Below are 14139 nucleotides of genomic sequence, written 5' to 3'. Positions count from 1 at the left end.
TCATTTGAGTTTAGTGGGATGAATAAGAGACAAAAGAAAAACCAGGGCTGGGGGTTTTAGGAACAGCCACGTTTCTAGACCGGCCCTCTGGGTGCCTTGGAGAAGTGGCAGCAAGGGGCTCCCTTGGGCTGACCAAGCAGGGGGCTCCAGCCTTGGGGAGCTTCTGGGGGGAAGTGACCCAACCAGGCTCCCCAGTCAGAGCATATCAGAGATGAGGCTCGAACCTCAGTCTTCCTGACTCCAGGGTCAGCTTTCTACCCACTACGCCCTTTTTCCTTCCTAACAATAAGGGAAAGCTGCCTCCCATGGCCAGTAAATTTCTCCTTAGTTGTTTTTTTAAATTTGCCAACAGTAACGTCTGATTATAATAATCCTAAAACTGCAATGTTAAAGAAAATACTCCAACAATGGTCAAACATTGCTCAACAAAACTAGTCTTGAGGCATGGTGACCTTGAAGGCCAGAACAATGTGGCCTTCAGCAAATCACAAGGGAAAAATTAGGGAGTGACCACTCTGCAGAAGCCAGGAACCTCAGGCCACTTGGTGAGGCTGGTGAACCCTGGGGCTGCTCTGTTAATGAACAACCAGATTGGACAACAGAATTCCTGTCATCAAGGAAGGTCCCCAAAGTCACAACTGAAAAAGGGGTTCAGGCCAGCGGAGAGGAGCGGCCTCCACAGAAAGGTCAGCTGATGACCTCTGGCTAAAGTCCATGTCTTTAGGTTTTTGGGTTTTTTTTAGTTTTTTGCAAGGCAAATGGGGTTAAGTGGCTTGCCCAAGGCCACACAGCTAGGTCATTATTAAGTGTCTGAGGTCGGATTTGAACCCAGGTACTCCTGACTCCAGGGTCAGTGCTTTATCCACTGCGCCACCTAGCCACCCCCAAAGTCTGTGTCTTTATCAGCCACTAGGAGCCCACAGTTTTTGTTGGCAGGAAGGCAGGGCAGTTGGACACATCTGCACCCCCCAAAGACAAGAGGTCTCTAGGGACCATGAGAGAAATGTCAAAGGTTGTGCTGAAACCACTTCAGGGCTCAGCTATCCTCCAAGAAAAATCAATAAACCAACAAATAACTATGGTTTAAAGCAGAGCCCAGCAGCAAGCTGGGCTAGACAGTATCTGCACCACCAAGACTCATCCAAGACGTCATGGTGTCATCGGGGCAGTTACCTTCATAACCAGAATGCACTTTCTCGGCGAGCAAAACGCAGCAAAGTTGAGCTTCTGCGTCAAGCTTCTCTTGTATTCTGAGAAGGTAAGGAGTCATACGGAATGGATGATAGCGGATTACATTTTCGTGATCTTTGCCGCCACTATAAATCCAAAACAACAAAAGAATTGTGCAATAACAGACTTCACGGGTTTGGAATGAATCACAAGGACATTTCAAACTGGCGGCCCTCCCACCGCTCTTGTGAAACACTGATCACTTCAGCCCCTGATATGTGATGAAGGCTGCCATCCAGGTAAATGTTCCAGGTTCTGCCACTACAGTCTTGAGCTGGGTAGCATTCCACTTCCATAGTGGAATAGTCACTTCCATCACATCTACATCTTTTCTGCCACTTCTAGGTTCAGGGGTTTCATCAACAGCATGAAGCCTCCACCAAGGCCACTCTCAAGGTGACAGCCAGAGGGTTTCTGTGGCCCTGGACCCATGCCCTTCTGCCCACTCAGCACCTCTGGGTCCAACTCAAAGCCTTCTTGAAGTAGTAGACCCTACCAGAGATTAGGCTCTGGTGGTCTCAGGGACACTCCTCCTGCCACCATGGAGGACAGTGGAGTGCTGTGATGGCATTGATCATAGAATCCCAATATTCTGATGTTGGAGGGCAGCTTCAGCACTATCCCTCAACAGGATCTGGAGGGGCACCTGTGGGAGCCTGGTCACTGGCCTCGCCTGGCTCCACTGCTCTTAGCTAGTGAGGGGATTCCAAAGGGAGCATGTGAAGGGCCATGTGCTGTCACCTAGCCCAGTCCCAGCACCCTTGGCTCACATGGCTGCAATATGGCAAGAAAACATCTGTGGGCATCTCTCCATGAGCACAATCTTGAGCTCAGGCTCCAAGGAGGAAGAGACAGGAGAACCTCATGCTCCCTCCTCAGCCTCTGTCACTGGCACTTAGTCCCTCAAGGCCCTGCATGGACAACCTCCTCCATTGGAAGTGTGTCCCAACGAGGAGCCCACATAGAGGAGAGGCATCAGCCCAAAGAAGGGGACCTGAGAGATAACCTGCAACAGTGGCAGCAACAAGGAGACCCAAAACAGAGCAGTGTTCAGAGGGTCAGACAAGGCTAAAAAGACCAAGCTCTCCGGTATCACAATGGGCTAGCACTTTTCACCTTTACCATCTGCCCGCTCATTTCAAACTCTAAAGCCGACTAGCCCAGCCACCAGGGCTTTCTACTGGCCTGAGGGCCTCAAATTGTCTCAATTGCAGTGAAAAGGCAAAATAGTTTTTATAGAAAAAAATCAATTGGCAGAGTCACCTCCATTCTCAGAACAGCTTTAGAGTTCAAACCATCAGAGAGTTCCACAGGCTGAGGAGAACCACACACCAATTGTGGGACCAGAAAAATTGGTGGGGGGTGGGGCTGCAAATGTCCCCCTGGTTTCCAGGGCTGAGGAAGCTGCTCTATTTGGGGTTCTCTGTCCTTGTACCAAGAAAATCATTGTCACTGCCTGTTGTCCCAGGCTGCCATGAAACAACAGACATACACACACCACACATGCATACACTCACACACCCTCACACTGTCACACACACACACACACACACACTCACACACACATTCACATACACACACTCATACTCACAGACGTACACACTCACACATACACACACACTCACTCACACTCACACCACACACACACACACACACACACATACATACATATTGACAATTATAAAACTTTTATCTCACTAGTGGTCTAGGAGCCATTTAGAGACGACTCCCCCCCGCTAGTAGAGTCACTGATTCAGCGTGGGTCTGCCCAGGATCTGCTATGGAAGGGGGGTCCTGAGCCGACCTCTGAAAGAGAGAACAGACATCGGCCTGGAGGGGTGTGAGCAGTGGATTCAGATGAAGCAGAGCCCTTTAGTGGGCAGTTCAAGAAGCCAGACCACAAGAGGCAGCCTTGAATGTTAGAATAAAATGTTTCTACTTAATCTGATGGATGAGGAGAAACCCCCCACAGGTCTATGAGCAAGAGATCATTCATTAGAAAGAGGCTTTGAGGATGTAGTGGAGTCTGGAAAGAGACTGCAGGCAGGGAGGCAAGTCCATCTAAAGGAGAGGCCGGAGGAGCCACTGTCAAAGTGGACAACAAAAGGATGGAAGAAACAGAGAGAGGCAGCACTGATGGCCCAGTGTCTGTAGGGCAGAGAGAGAAGAGGGGAGAGAGGGCTTGGATCATGGAGGTGGGCAGTCACCAGTCGAGGCAGAGGGAGGACAGCCTGGGGCTGGGAAACAGGCCAAGTGAAGTTGTGGATATGCAGGTTCAAGGTCCAAAGTGGGAGAGGCAGGGACAGAGATGGAGACAGAGACAGGAGAAGTCCAACCATCCAGTGGGGGTGGGGGGGAAGAGCATAATGGAGCCATAGAAATACTGGCTTAGAGTCGGAAGGAATCTCATACATCACTGAATCCAACCCCCTAAGACCCCAAGAAAGGCAGTGATTGCCCAAGGTCCCAGAGTAGTAAAGGTCAGAGATGACTTTTGTGGGAAGCAGCATCTAAGCCCACAGCAGGCCACCAGTGGGTTGATAGGAAGGTAAAACCCGGGGCTCCTGAGAGGGGGCTCCCTTTTAAGCCTTGCTCGGGACTCTTCCCTCTAACAAAAGAATCAGGGAACTGTCCTGTAAGCAAAGTAAAGACCTCTGCTTTTATTAAGCACTGACTCTGAGTGGACATTGGGCCGGTGCCTGGGAATGGATCAAAACCTCTGGAGCAGCGGCTCCCATTCCACCCCCAGGCAGGTGGCCAGATAACACAAAGGGCCGAACCCCGGCTGTACAGGAAGATGCCCGGTGCACCACCTTTCACAGAACTTTGAATACGCCTGCCTGGGCAGATGCCAAGATCTCATTTGTAAATATGTCCCAACCTTGCAGAACAGTATATCCATCCTGCTGATCTATGACCTGGGCCAAAAAGACCAAGATTTGGAAAAAGGACTCTCTCCCCAGGACAGATCACTAGCACTGCCCCCCTCATCCCGGGGCACGACACAAAAGGGACAGGCTGCAAAGCCCAAGCTTCTTTCTATGTGGCTGGTTGGGGTACCACTGCGTGGCCAGGGAGCCTAGAGGGTGGAGGTGTCCTCTGCAGATGCCTCTGACCACCTCATAGATGGGAGCTGCCTGAGGCCAGGGCACTACATGGGCTTCCCCCAACCCTCAAGGCCCTTCCTTCCCAGAGCTCTGCCCTCCCTGCCCCCGGCCCACCCCAGCCCAGAGCACCATTTGGGGGTTTTGTTAATTCTTTCGAACCCCAAAGTATCCTGTGGCCACAGGAGTTTGGGCATCAACAGTGAATTCCATATTCAGAAGCACTTTCAGACCAGCTGGCTCCTGAGTGGAATTGGGAAATAAAAAAAGGACTTTTTCTAACCCTTGACCATGAAGTGTTCGCTATTAAGCTTGTGCAGCAACATTGTGCTTGTAAAAACAAAGGCCTGTCCTTTCACTTTCATCTTTTTTGGTCTAGAAAAAAACATTAGTCTTACCTGATACGACAGAAGAAAGATTTTTCTTCCATATACTCCTGGGTGGAAGAGTCTAGAAATATTAAAAAAAAAATGAAAGTCACATATTTAGTTTAAGACAAATGGAGAATCTGGGTTCGAAAAACAATTTTTGCTAAAGCCTACAATAGAAATGTTGGGTCCTACACATGTCTAAAAAGAACATAGGCCAACAAAGTTGAACAAAGTGTCCACTCTGAGGTTTTCTCTCTGACTCAAAGTCTACCTTTCTGGAAAAGGGGCTTCTTGGTCTTCCAAGAGGGGCGGCCTTAAGGGATTTAGAGATTTTCCCGAAAGACATGGGCAGTCGGTGAAGGTTTCTGAGGAGAGAAATGGCCTTCTGAAACTCTGATGCCTCCTGGACCTCCAGGGTGAGCTGGGTCTAAGGAAGAGAGAAGCGTCTGCCCACGCAGTGAGGGGAAGGTAACAGGAAGGAAGAAGACGCTGAAGCCTCACAGATCAGAGGCATCTCGGCCTTTTACCCAAACGACATCCCCCACTGACTTTGCAGGGCCCCGCCTGTGATCTAAATGTGTGGTTTGTTTTCTCCTGGAGTGAAATGTAGCAAAAAGGCTCCATCCATCCATCCATCCATCCATCCATCCATCCATCCATCCATCCGTCCATCATTCCCTCCTTCGGCTTACTGTTCTCATTCAAGTCCCCCCAGACACCTGACCTCCCTCCCTGCATCACCTTCTTTCAAAGGTAGCTCTGATGATGAATTACTCTAGTTCTAAAAAGACCCGGTACGTTCTTCCTTCAGGCCTCACCAGCTGTGGTTGTTCCCTGACCATCCCTGCCTCCGTCCCATGCTTTCATGTACTTTCTTGCCACATTTTTGAGAAGCCCTTTGTCCTCATCTCCTCCTCCTCTGGGTCACTGGTACTAGGGTCCACACCATTTCTGGCACCTATGTGCCCCCTCCAACCCATCACTGTGTGATACAGTCCCCATCAATTCTGTGAGAGGAGGGATCTGGAGCAGCTGTCCGTCTCACCTGTGACCTCTGCCACGGGCTGCCTGGGCTCACTGGATTACTGGCCTTCACCTACTCAAGTCAGGCACAGCTAAGGGGCTGCGGAAGTAAATGTGGCCAAATTCTCCAGGACTCTCACCTGCTCTGCGGCAAACACGCCAGGCTGGGAGTCGGGATGGGGCCGTGGAGCTGTGGAACACGCTCACGTCGTGGGGAGCTAGGAACTCCACAAACTTGGCATTGTGAAACATGTCTTTCTTACAGGGAAGAATTGATGTGGCCTGATCAGAGACGTAGACGATCTTTCCAGTAACCAAGGAAACTGCCATGGCAAACATGTCCTAAAAAGAAATGAGATGAGCCTGGTGCTACTTTCAGAAGGATGGGAATTGGTGCCAGGGTGTGGTGGTCTGGAATGAGCCAGTCCAGAGTGGGTCAGTCTCCTAGCTGGCTGGACAAGTTGTGTCCTTTCTCAGGCTCCAAAGAGGGGGTTTGGAGGTCTCCCCTCCAGCCATCGGTCATAGTAGCATCATGAGCCTTTCATACCAAGGTGATGGAGTAATGAGGTGCTAAAACAAACATGATATTTGGGGGTACATGGGTCTCAGGCCAGAGGACACAGAGTCTGGGCCTCAGTCAGATCTGTGGCTTCCAAGGCCCCTCTGCTCTAGATCCTGTAATATAACACTAAAAATGAGGGACACTATCACAAATGTGCTGCTTCATTGACTGCTGCTCCAGGGAGGAGGTCATTGAAGGGGCAGAGACAGCCCCAGAGGACCTAGAGGACCCTGGAGAAGTCATTTCCTTTCCTCTGGCGGGGGGAGATGGCGATTCTCCGAGGGACATCACTAGGATTTGACATTTCCAGGGTCGGGGGAGCTCCCCTGACAGACCAAGACTGTAGCCCCTTATCTGTCTCACATAGCAAGTCTTCAATGGCCAAGCCATTATCACCTAGTACCCACCCCTTGGGGAGGAGACCCACATCAGCCTGCCAGAGCTTGAGCCCATGTGTGACACCTCCCCAAAATGAGGCACTGGAAGGGAGAAGGGGAGACTCCAGTGTATGTTTTGTCCTTTCATTTTAAAAATAAAGGCTCAAAAGTCCACCTGGGCAAAGCCTTTACTTCCTCAAATTTGTCTTAGTTCAATGGTAAAGCAGGCTGGGTCCAGGGGTCATTAATGAGCAGCGGCCCATTGGGAGGTTCCACTCACCACGTTCTTCAGGATGTATTCTGACGTCAGAGTCTCCATCTCCTGGAGCGTGTAGGAAGGCACATCCAGATCAGCTGGGTGGTTGTCACTGGTCATTAAGAGCTGGTAATATTCCTCATTAGCTGCAAGGAAAAGGAAGCTTAGAGTTGTTTCAAATGGTACAAGCCAAGATCCCCACAACATTAAACATCAGGGGTTGAGAGGGCACAAACCCTGTTTGAGCTAGAAAAGCCAACCCAAGGATTTTGTAAGGATGAGTTTCCGTTTTGCTGTTTTTCTACAACACCTTTTCTCCTTCAAAAAGTTGTGAATCAGAACCATCGAGTGCCTGCCCTGCTCTCCAGAGCTGGCCCCCAGTTCTAAGGCCTGCCACCAACCACATGGGGGCCAATGCTCATGCCAAGCCATCTGTGTTTGACCTCCAAAGGACACTTAGGGGAGCCCCTGCTTCCTTCTGAGGATTGATGTGGACTTCCAAGGGCAGAAGAAAGTGAAGCTTTATAGAGAAATGGGAAGAATTTCATTCATTCCCAGTGTCTTGGAACTTCCAAACCTAAGCCTCAGGATGACCATGTGGGTCATCCACTCAGAGCTGATGTCCAATAGCCACAGAGCAGAAGGGGTCGAAGCTGTTGGGATGACTGTGGCTCTCTCTGCAAGCCCCAGACTGGCCCTGGCACCTGCTCTCAGGTGACCCTGGACGGGCCATTTCACCTGCTGCAGCCCAAGTTTCCTCATTTGTGAGATGGGGGGAGGGGAGGGTCCTAAACCTAGGTTCCTTCCAATTCTAGAATGTTAGGATCCTATTGGAAATTCGAGGCCAGCCACTGCCAGGGCAGACACAGTCTCATTGCTGTAGATCCAAGACAAAACCCAGTCTCTGCCTTATGCCTTATGCCCATCACACACATACTGGGTCCCAGGGCAAGAAGACCAAGGAGGGAGACAGAGGCAGGACAAGGGAAGGCCCCTGGACCAGCCTGAAGGAAGATGAGGGAGGGGATGTTGAGCCCAGAAAGAGGATACAAGAATGTATGAAGGCAGAGGAAGAAGAGAGGCTGGCAATGGCTTTGGCCAGATGTCCTGGTGAGCTGGAGCAGCAGGGCAGTCTATCAACAGTGAGGTTGGGGCCATAGTCTTTTCTACCAATCTGTGGCCCAACCAACACTGCTTGGCTGTTATTTTCTCACTCTCTCTCTCTCTCTCTCTCTCTCGCTCTCGCTCTCGCTCTCACTCTTGCTCTCGCTCTCTCTCTCCCTAGGCCTTCCTATGTCTTGTAACCTTTTTAATAAATTTTTGTTTTATTTCCAAAAAAAAAAAAATAGTGAGGTTGGCAAGGTTGATGGAAGCCAGATCAAGGAGAGCTGGAAATGCTATCTGGACAGATGACAACCAATTCAGGGGCATCTGGGAGCCCCCAAAAGGGTTCCAGGTGGGGCAGAGATGTGGTCAGAACTGAGTCTAAGGAAACTGTGACAAACGAATTGGCAAGGGAAACCACTGGAAGCCCACCAGGTTATGAGCCTGAGCCAGGCAGCTCCCAGGAATCCTGCTGCGAGCAGGGGAAGGGACACTGGAGAGGAGGAATGGACAAGTCGAAGTCAGCTTGTCCAGGGTGGGCTCCCAGATGTCCTCTGAGAACTTGGAAGCTAGGCCTGAAGCAGCCTGGGTTACAGAGGGGTTGTGGGCCTGGGCCTGGGGAACCCACTGACCATTACCATACAGGGGCACAAGCAGGAGGATGTGGGCTCAGTCCTCTGAGCTACCTCTGAACTGGCAGAGAACTCTGGATGCCCCGACCTCAAGCCCCAGAATGGGGTAGAAGTATCTAGAGTAGATCCACAGCCCCTCCAGAGTTCTATCTAATGACCACCCCCCACCCCCAGCCCCGGACAGAGGGTGCCTGTGGTTCGGATTATGAGAGGCCGAGCAATGGACAGATGCTGAAGATGGAGAACTTGGGGGGCCCAGAAAGGCTGAGGAGGACGAGAGGCGAGGAAGGGAGCAGTAGAGCGAGAGCGCCAGGCTCAGAGCCAGTGAGAGGCAGGGTTGATAACACCTCTAAAACAGAGCAGCCATTGGTGGAGGGAGCTTCCCACACATGGAGCCCCAGGCCCAAGTCCTTTCCCTAATGTTGGGTAGCTAGAAAGCACAGGACCCTCTGATCTCTCCTGATCCACCTTGTGGAGGATGCAGAGCCATGGCAAGCTAGGAGATGCCCATTGATCATTGGCGGCCCTGGGTGATAAATTACAAACTGTCTGAAAGAAAGGAGACAGTGCGCAGGGCCAGCCACTGGGTGAAAGCCTTTACCCTGCCCTGGGGTTCTCATGGGGTTGTGAATGAGAGAGAGGGGACAACACAAGGAAAAGGCAGTAGGGCTGAGATCTGCCCCACTGGAGACACAGCTCCATTGTGGAGATCACCAGTCCAAAAACATCTTGAACCAGGAGTCCAGGGAACCAATGGCTGAAACAAGAGAGAAAACCCTGGAAAATGAAGACACTTAGCATGTGGAAGGAAGACAAAGAATGAGGCAGGGAATCATCCAAAAAGGAGGTGCTGCCAACCAGGTGGGAGGCAATGCTCATGCCAGGGTCTGCTATGGAACCCACCCAGGGATCTGCTATGGAAGCCACAGAAAAAGCCTCCAGAGGGCCTGTGATGGTCAGGAGGAGGAAGAGGATGCCCAAAGGGTCAACGGGACTATAAAAGAGAGGGAGGAGAAGCCACCCTGAGAGATTGGGGAACAAGGGCAGGAGTGTGAAATGCTTGCTTTCTGTTTGTTTGTTTGGGGTTTTTTGCAGTAAATTAGGTGACTTGCCCAGGTCACACAGTTAGCAAATCCAAAGTGTGTAAAGGCTGGATTTGAACTCAGGTTCTTCCAACTCCAGGGGAGGGGCTCTATCTACCTGTTGCACTACCTGGCTCCCCTAGTAAAGCGCTTTTTTAAAGAAATGTGGGGATGCCAAGGAGAGGGGAGATGGTGACCAGAAAGGGCTTTGCTTTCTAAGGTCACCAGAGAAGAGGCTGGCTGAGAGGGGAAGGGTCCCCTGGAGTCTGGCTACTTCTTCCTCAGGCAAAAGAACCCAAGTAGTAGGAAGAAGAGGAAGAGGAGGAGGAAGAGGGGTGAATGAGACTCAGAGAGTATCTGAGGTGCTGAGGAAGTGGCTGGAACCATGACAGCCAGCCCTCCCACCCCCCAAGGCCATGACAGACTCTTGGTCCCTGAGCTTGACCCAGGAAGGGAAAGATGGGGAAGGAGGCTGGAGATCAGAGGCCAGAGCAGCCTTCCAGGCCCAGCCCAGGCCCCGTGGAATATCTGGATGAGCCTGAAGGACCGGCACAGTCTCGGGGGCAGACTTTCTGCCAGTTCTGCCCTCTGAAAACAGAAGTCCCAACAACACCCCAAAATACAAATGTAAAAAAGAAGGATCCTGTTGGGGAGCAGGGAATGTTTCATGCTCTACACTTTCTTCCATTGACCTGGACTAAATAATGAAGTGCCCCCAGTTGTTAAATGTCATTTAAAACCTGGGTTGAAATCTTGACTTTAGAAGATTTAGCAGAGGGATGACCTCAGAGCTGCCAGGACAGCCCCAAGCACATCCTCCTTCAGTCTGAGAATGGAGCTCATCCAAGCTTCAATGCAAGGTGATGGCAATGGCCTGGTCTCTGAATTAGTTCTTTTGACTGAGAATGTTATTCAGAACCTCTAAAGTCTTGCTGTTGAAAATCTAAAATGTCTAAGTGAAAGAAAAACACTAAGAACCTACCCAAGACTACTCCAATAATGCTCATAAAGTTAACAGATCACATTGTGCGACCCTCCCCACAACCCTGTGAGATGGGGAGGGACGAAAACACCCACCATAGTAATAGAAATGAGTGGAAAATGCTGAAGACAGATGTCTTTTCGATCATTCTGGGTCTAACACTCCTTCAGGGGTAGCCTTATGAGCACCAATGCACATTTTCATACCTTAAGACCTTCTACCAAAGGCTCAGGAGTGAGGACCAAGGCCACTGGCCTTAGTGGGTTTGTAAGAGGGGTCATCTAATTGTCGACTTATCACTGACCTAGAGGTTGTTATCTGGGATCAGCTCACCCTTCAGATCCCTTCATCTTACTTTAGAAATAGACTCAAACTCTCCTTCTAGAGATCCCCAAGAATGCCAATACCTTTGATTTGCTTAATGCTCCGAAGGGCATATTTCAGGGTGGCCAACATGCTGGGCTTGCCCTTGGTCTTCCTCTCTGGAGGTAGGTGGCCTTTCAATTCCTTCAGCATTTTGATCAATTCTTTCTGAGTCTTGGCTTTGGCTGACTGCTCACTGCTGCAAAAATCAAACAGGTCATCAGAGACTCATTTTTTTACATTTCCCTTTCTGAAGAAAAGGAATGTGAATCCCTGGGCCCAGAGAACAATGGCAATTCTCCCAGTGGGTTCTATTTCCCCCTTCACCAAGTTTTCCTGGCTCAGGTATCATGGACCCAAGCCCAAACTCTCTGGGAAGCCACTCTGACTGGACGTTTTCCTGCTGTGGTGCCTGGGGGAAACCAGGGGCTTTCTGACTGCAGATCCAATGGAAAGAACTTCTCAAAAAAGGTGGCACCTGGGAACCCAAAGGACCTATAGAGAAGGGGGGAGGAGAAGGAAGCTGCTGCAGAAGGAGTCTGGAGGTAAGAGGACAAGGGAAAGGGGACGGTAGGTCTGGAGAATATTGCACAGCCAAGCTCAGCTATCACCTGGCTGCTCAAGATTCAGAAGCTACTCTTGTCTTGGGGGGCTGGGGGGCCTTGAAGGCATGAAGTGGTGAAGCCAAGAGGAACAGTCCCTAGTCAATTCCACAAGGGGGTCAGGGGCCTCAAATGGACATCAGAGCATCAGCAGCCAGACAGGGTTGCAGGAGTCACTGCTGAGAGGAAAGGGACCTGGCTAGAACACACTCAGAACAACTCCCTCTGGCAACCAGCTTCCTAGAAAACCCCCCAATGGAAGCCCCCATCTTGCCAGGCTGCCACGTCAGAACGGGGCAGGAAGGAAGGCAATATAGAGTTCAGCATCTCTCAGGAGAAGGATGGATGGGCAAGATCACCCTCCCCAAGAAAACCCCTAACAGCTCCCCGCACTATTCTTCCATTTACAGAGATTTTAAAGCTCCAAGGTTAGAGCATTTGAATAATTAGATTTACCTGCATCCACTGGTGGATGGATTGTGGTCAGAGTTTACCATCATCAGGTTGAAAGCGTCTGAACCGCTGAGACAAGAAACAGGAATTCCAAGTTCAGAACACATCCTCTTCTTTTCTCCACATTTCCCTCTCCCAACCAGGAAGTCAATAATTAGCAGGGTAGTTGGGGTGGGCATGAACTTGGGCCTCAGTTCCCCCTTTGTAAAATGAAGTGAATGAGCTTTATGACTTTCAGTTCAGTCTTTTTTTTTTTTTTAGGTTTTTGCAAGGCAAACGGGGTTAAGTGGCTTGCCCAAGGCCACACAGCTAGGTAATCTGAGACCAGATTTGAACCCAGGTACTCCTGACTCCAGGGACGGTGCTTTATCCACTTCGCCACCTAGCTGCCTGAGCTTTATGACTTTCAATGGGCTGGAAAAGCTTCTAGTAGGTACTAAACTAGAAAGGAAACTCCTATTCTACTTGAAGAAACAAGAGAGAATCAGGAGAATCTGTAGTCAGATTAGGTGCTCTCTAAGTGATGACCCAATGGTCTAAGGGGTAGGGGGTAAATCACAGAGCTAGGGTTGGGGAGAGAGGGGGCGGGGCTCTAGACTCCAACACATAGGGGTTCAAGACAAGACTGGGGGAGACCCCCCGGTGTCTGGGACCTGGATTCTGGGCCCCAAGATGGACTGTGGCAGAGCCAGACCTCTTGTGACTTTCCGAGGACTCCACCAGCATGGCAGAATCTTTCCCATTTTCATCAGAGTCGTTGCCGGGAGACTCATGCCCACTGAAATCATTTTCATTAGTCTCATTTCCACTGGACCCGCTACTCATCTCGATATCTTCGTGGAGGGTGGCTGTCTTTGGCCCCGGCTCCCCCTGACCTTCCGGTGCCTTACGACGGTCAGAAGCCAGCTCGGAACACTCATTCATTCTGCCCTCCTGGAGTAAGATGTCTGAAAAGGGAAATGGCATTTTTCAAAGAATGAATGAATAATGTTAACTATTGTTGTGATACATGGAGCCTGTTTAAAATACTTTTTATTAAGTATAAACGTATTTAAATTATATATAAATTATTATACACACACACACACTCAAAGCTCAGTCACAAAGCTATAGTCATTCTCCTATCTGTACCAAAGCTACTCTTACTAAAGACTATGAATCCTAATCTTTTAAGCCCTTGCTAATTAACTAACTAGCACCTCACTGACACCCAAAGAAATCTGCCTGGGTGGAGGGGAGAGTTATCTTTGTTCACAAAAACAATAGAGACTGAAATTTAATAATGCTGCCCCGAATGTCTGTTTTCATTCAGTTAACCAATCAATGAGTTCAGAAACTGAACTGCCTGCCACCAGCTAAAGGTAGAAATGCAAGAGAGAGAAATAGAAAACCCTTAACAGAAGACAGTAAATTATTCAACAAAAACTGAAAAAAACTTACAGGTAGGACAACTGAACACAGAAAAAGTACAGAATTTGATCCATAATCTGCAATACAATTTTTTTCTCATAAACCACTATGGAATTTTCTTTTAGGCCATGGGAGAAAGGGGAAAAGTAAAATTTGAAATTCAAAACTGACAGCTGAAACATACACACTGTCTTTTAAAGGAACTAATGAAAGATGCTGGCCCTGTTTAGCCAAGCAGCCAATGTTTCAATTTCCATCTCCCATTTCTTTGGGAGTCTCAAAGGATATGACTGGTTGGTTGCCTCGCCAGGGGCGCACCACATTACATATTCTTAAAAAGTCAACTTCTTGGCAGGACATGCTTTCTCCTTACATCTAGCCACGAAAGCCAGCAAAGAAAATCTGTGGAAAAAAAACTGAAAAGCAGAAGAATATAATCCTCAACAGCATCTCCTTGGCCAGCAAAACACCAAGTGGGGAAATCAAATCACCTTTAAGGGATCTTCAATGAAAAGTATTCTATTCTTTTTTTTTTAAGGTTTTTGCAAGGCAATGTGGTTAAGTGACTTGCCCAAGGCCACACAGCTA

At 49.5% G+C, this 14139-nt stretch overlaps 1 protein-coding gene across 4 annotated transcripts in view; it reads right to left on the bottom strand.

The window, feature by feature from the left end:
• PER2 (period circadian regulator 2) overlaps positions 1-14139 on the bottom strand; it is a 50501-nt gene that overhangs the window by 22368 nt on the left and 13994 nt on the right. For 2 of the 4 annotated variants that reach the window (XM_074189677.1, XM_074189675.1), the window contains 7 exons: positions 12836-13088; positions 12145-12210; positions 11131-11285; positions 6948-7069; positions 5869-6070; positions 4733-4784; positions 1174-1316 (listed from right to left, as the gene is read on the bottom strand). In XM_074189677.1, coding sequence (XP_074045778.1) covers positions 1174-1316; positions 4733-4784; positions 5869-6070; positions 6948-7069; positions 11131-11285; positions 12145-12210; positions 12836-13065 — 970 coding nt within the window. In that variant the 5' untranslated portion in view covers positions 13066-13088. Of the gene's footprint in view, positions 1-1173; positions 1317-4732; positions 4785-5868; positions 6071-6947; positions 7070-11130; positions 11286-12144; positions 12342-12835; positions 13089-14139 lie in introns of those variants that run through there. The other 2 variants (XM_074189676.1, XM_074189678.1) reach the window with 2 other exon arrangements.

This window comes from Macrotis lagotis, chromosome 5 (genome assembly GCF_037893015.1).
Source record: "Macrotis lagotis isolate mMagLag1 chromosome 5, bilby.v1.9.chrom.fasta, whole genome shotgun sequence".
NCBI classification, from domain to species: Eukaryota; Metazoa; Chordata; class Mammalia; order Peramelemorphia; family Peramelidae; genus Macrotis; species Macrotis lagotis.
The sequence above is the reverse complement of the archived record's forward strand: the minus strand, read 5'-3'. Positions and strand labels throughout refer to the sequence as shown.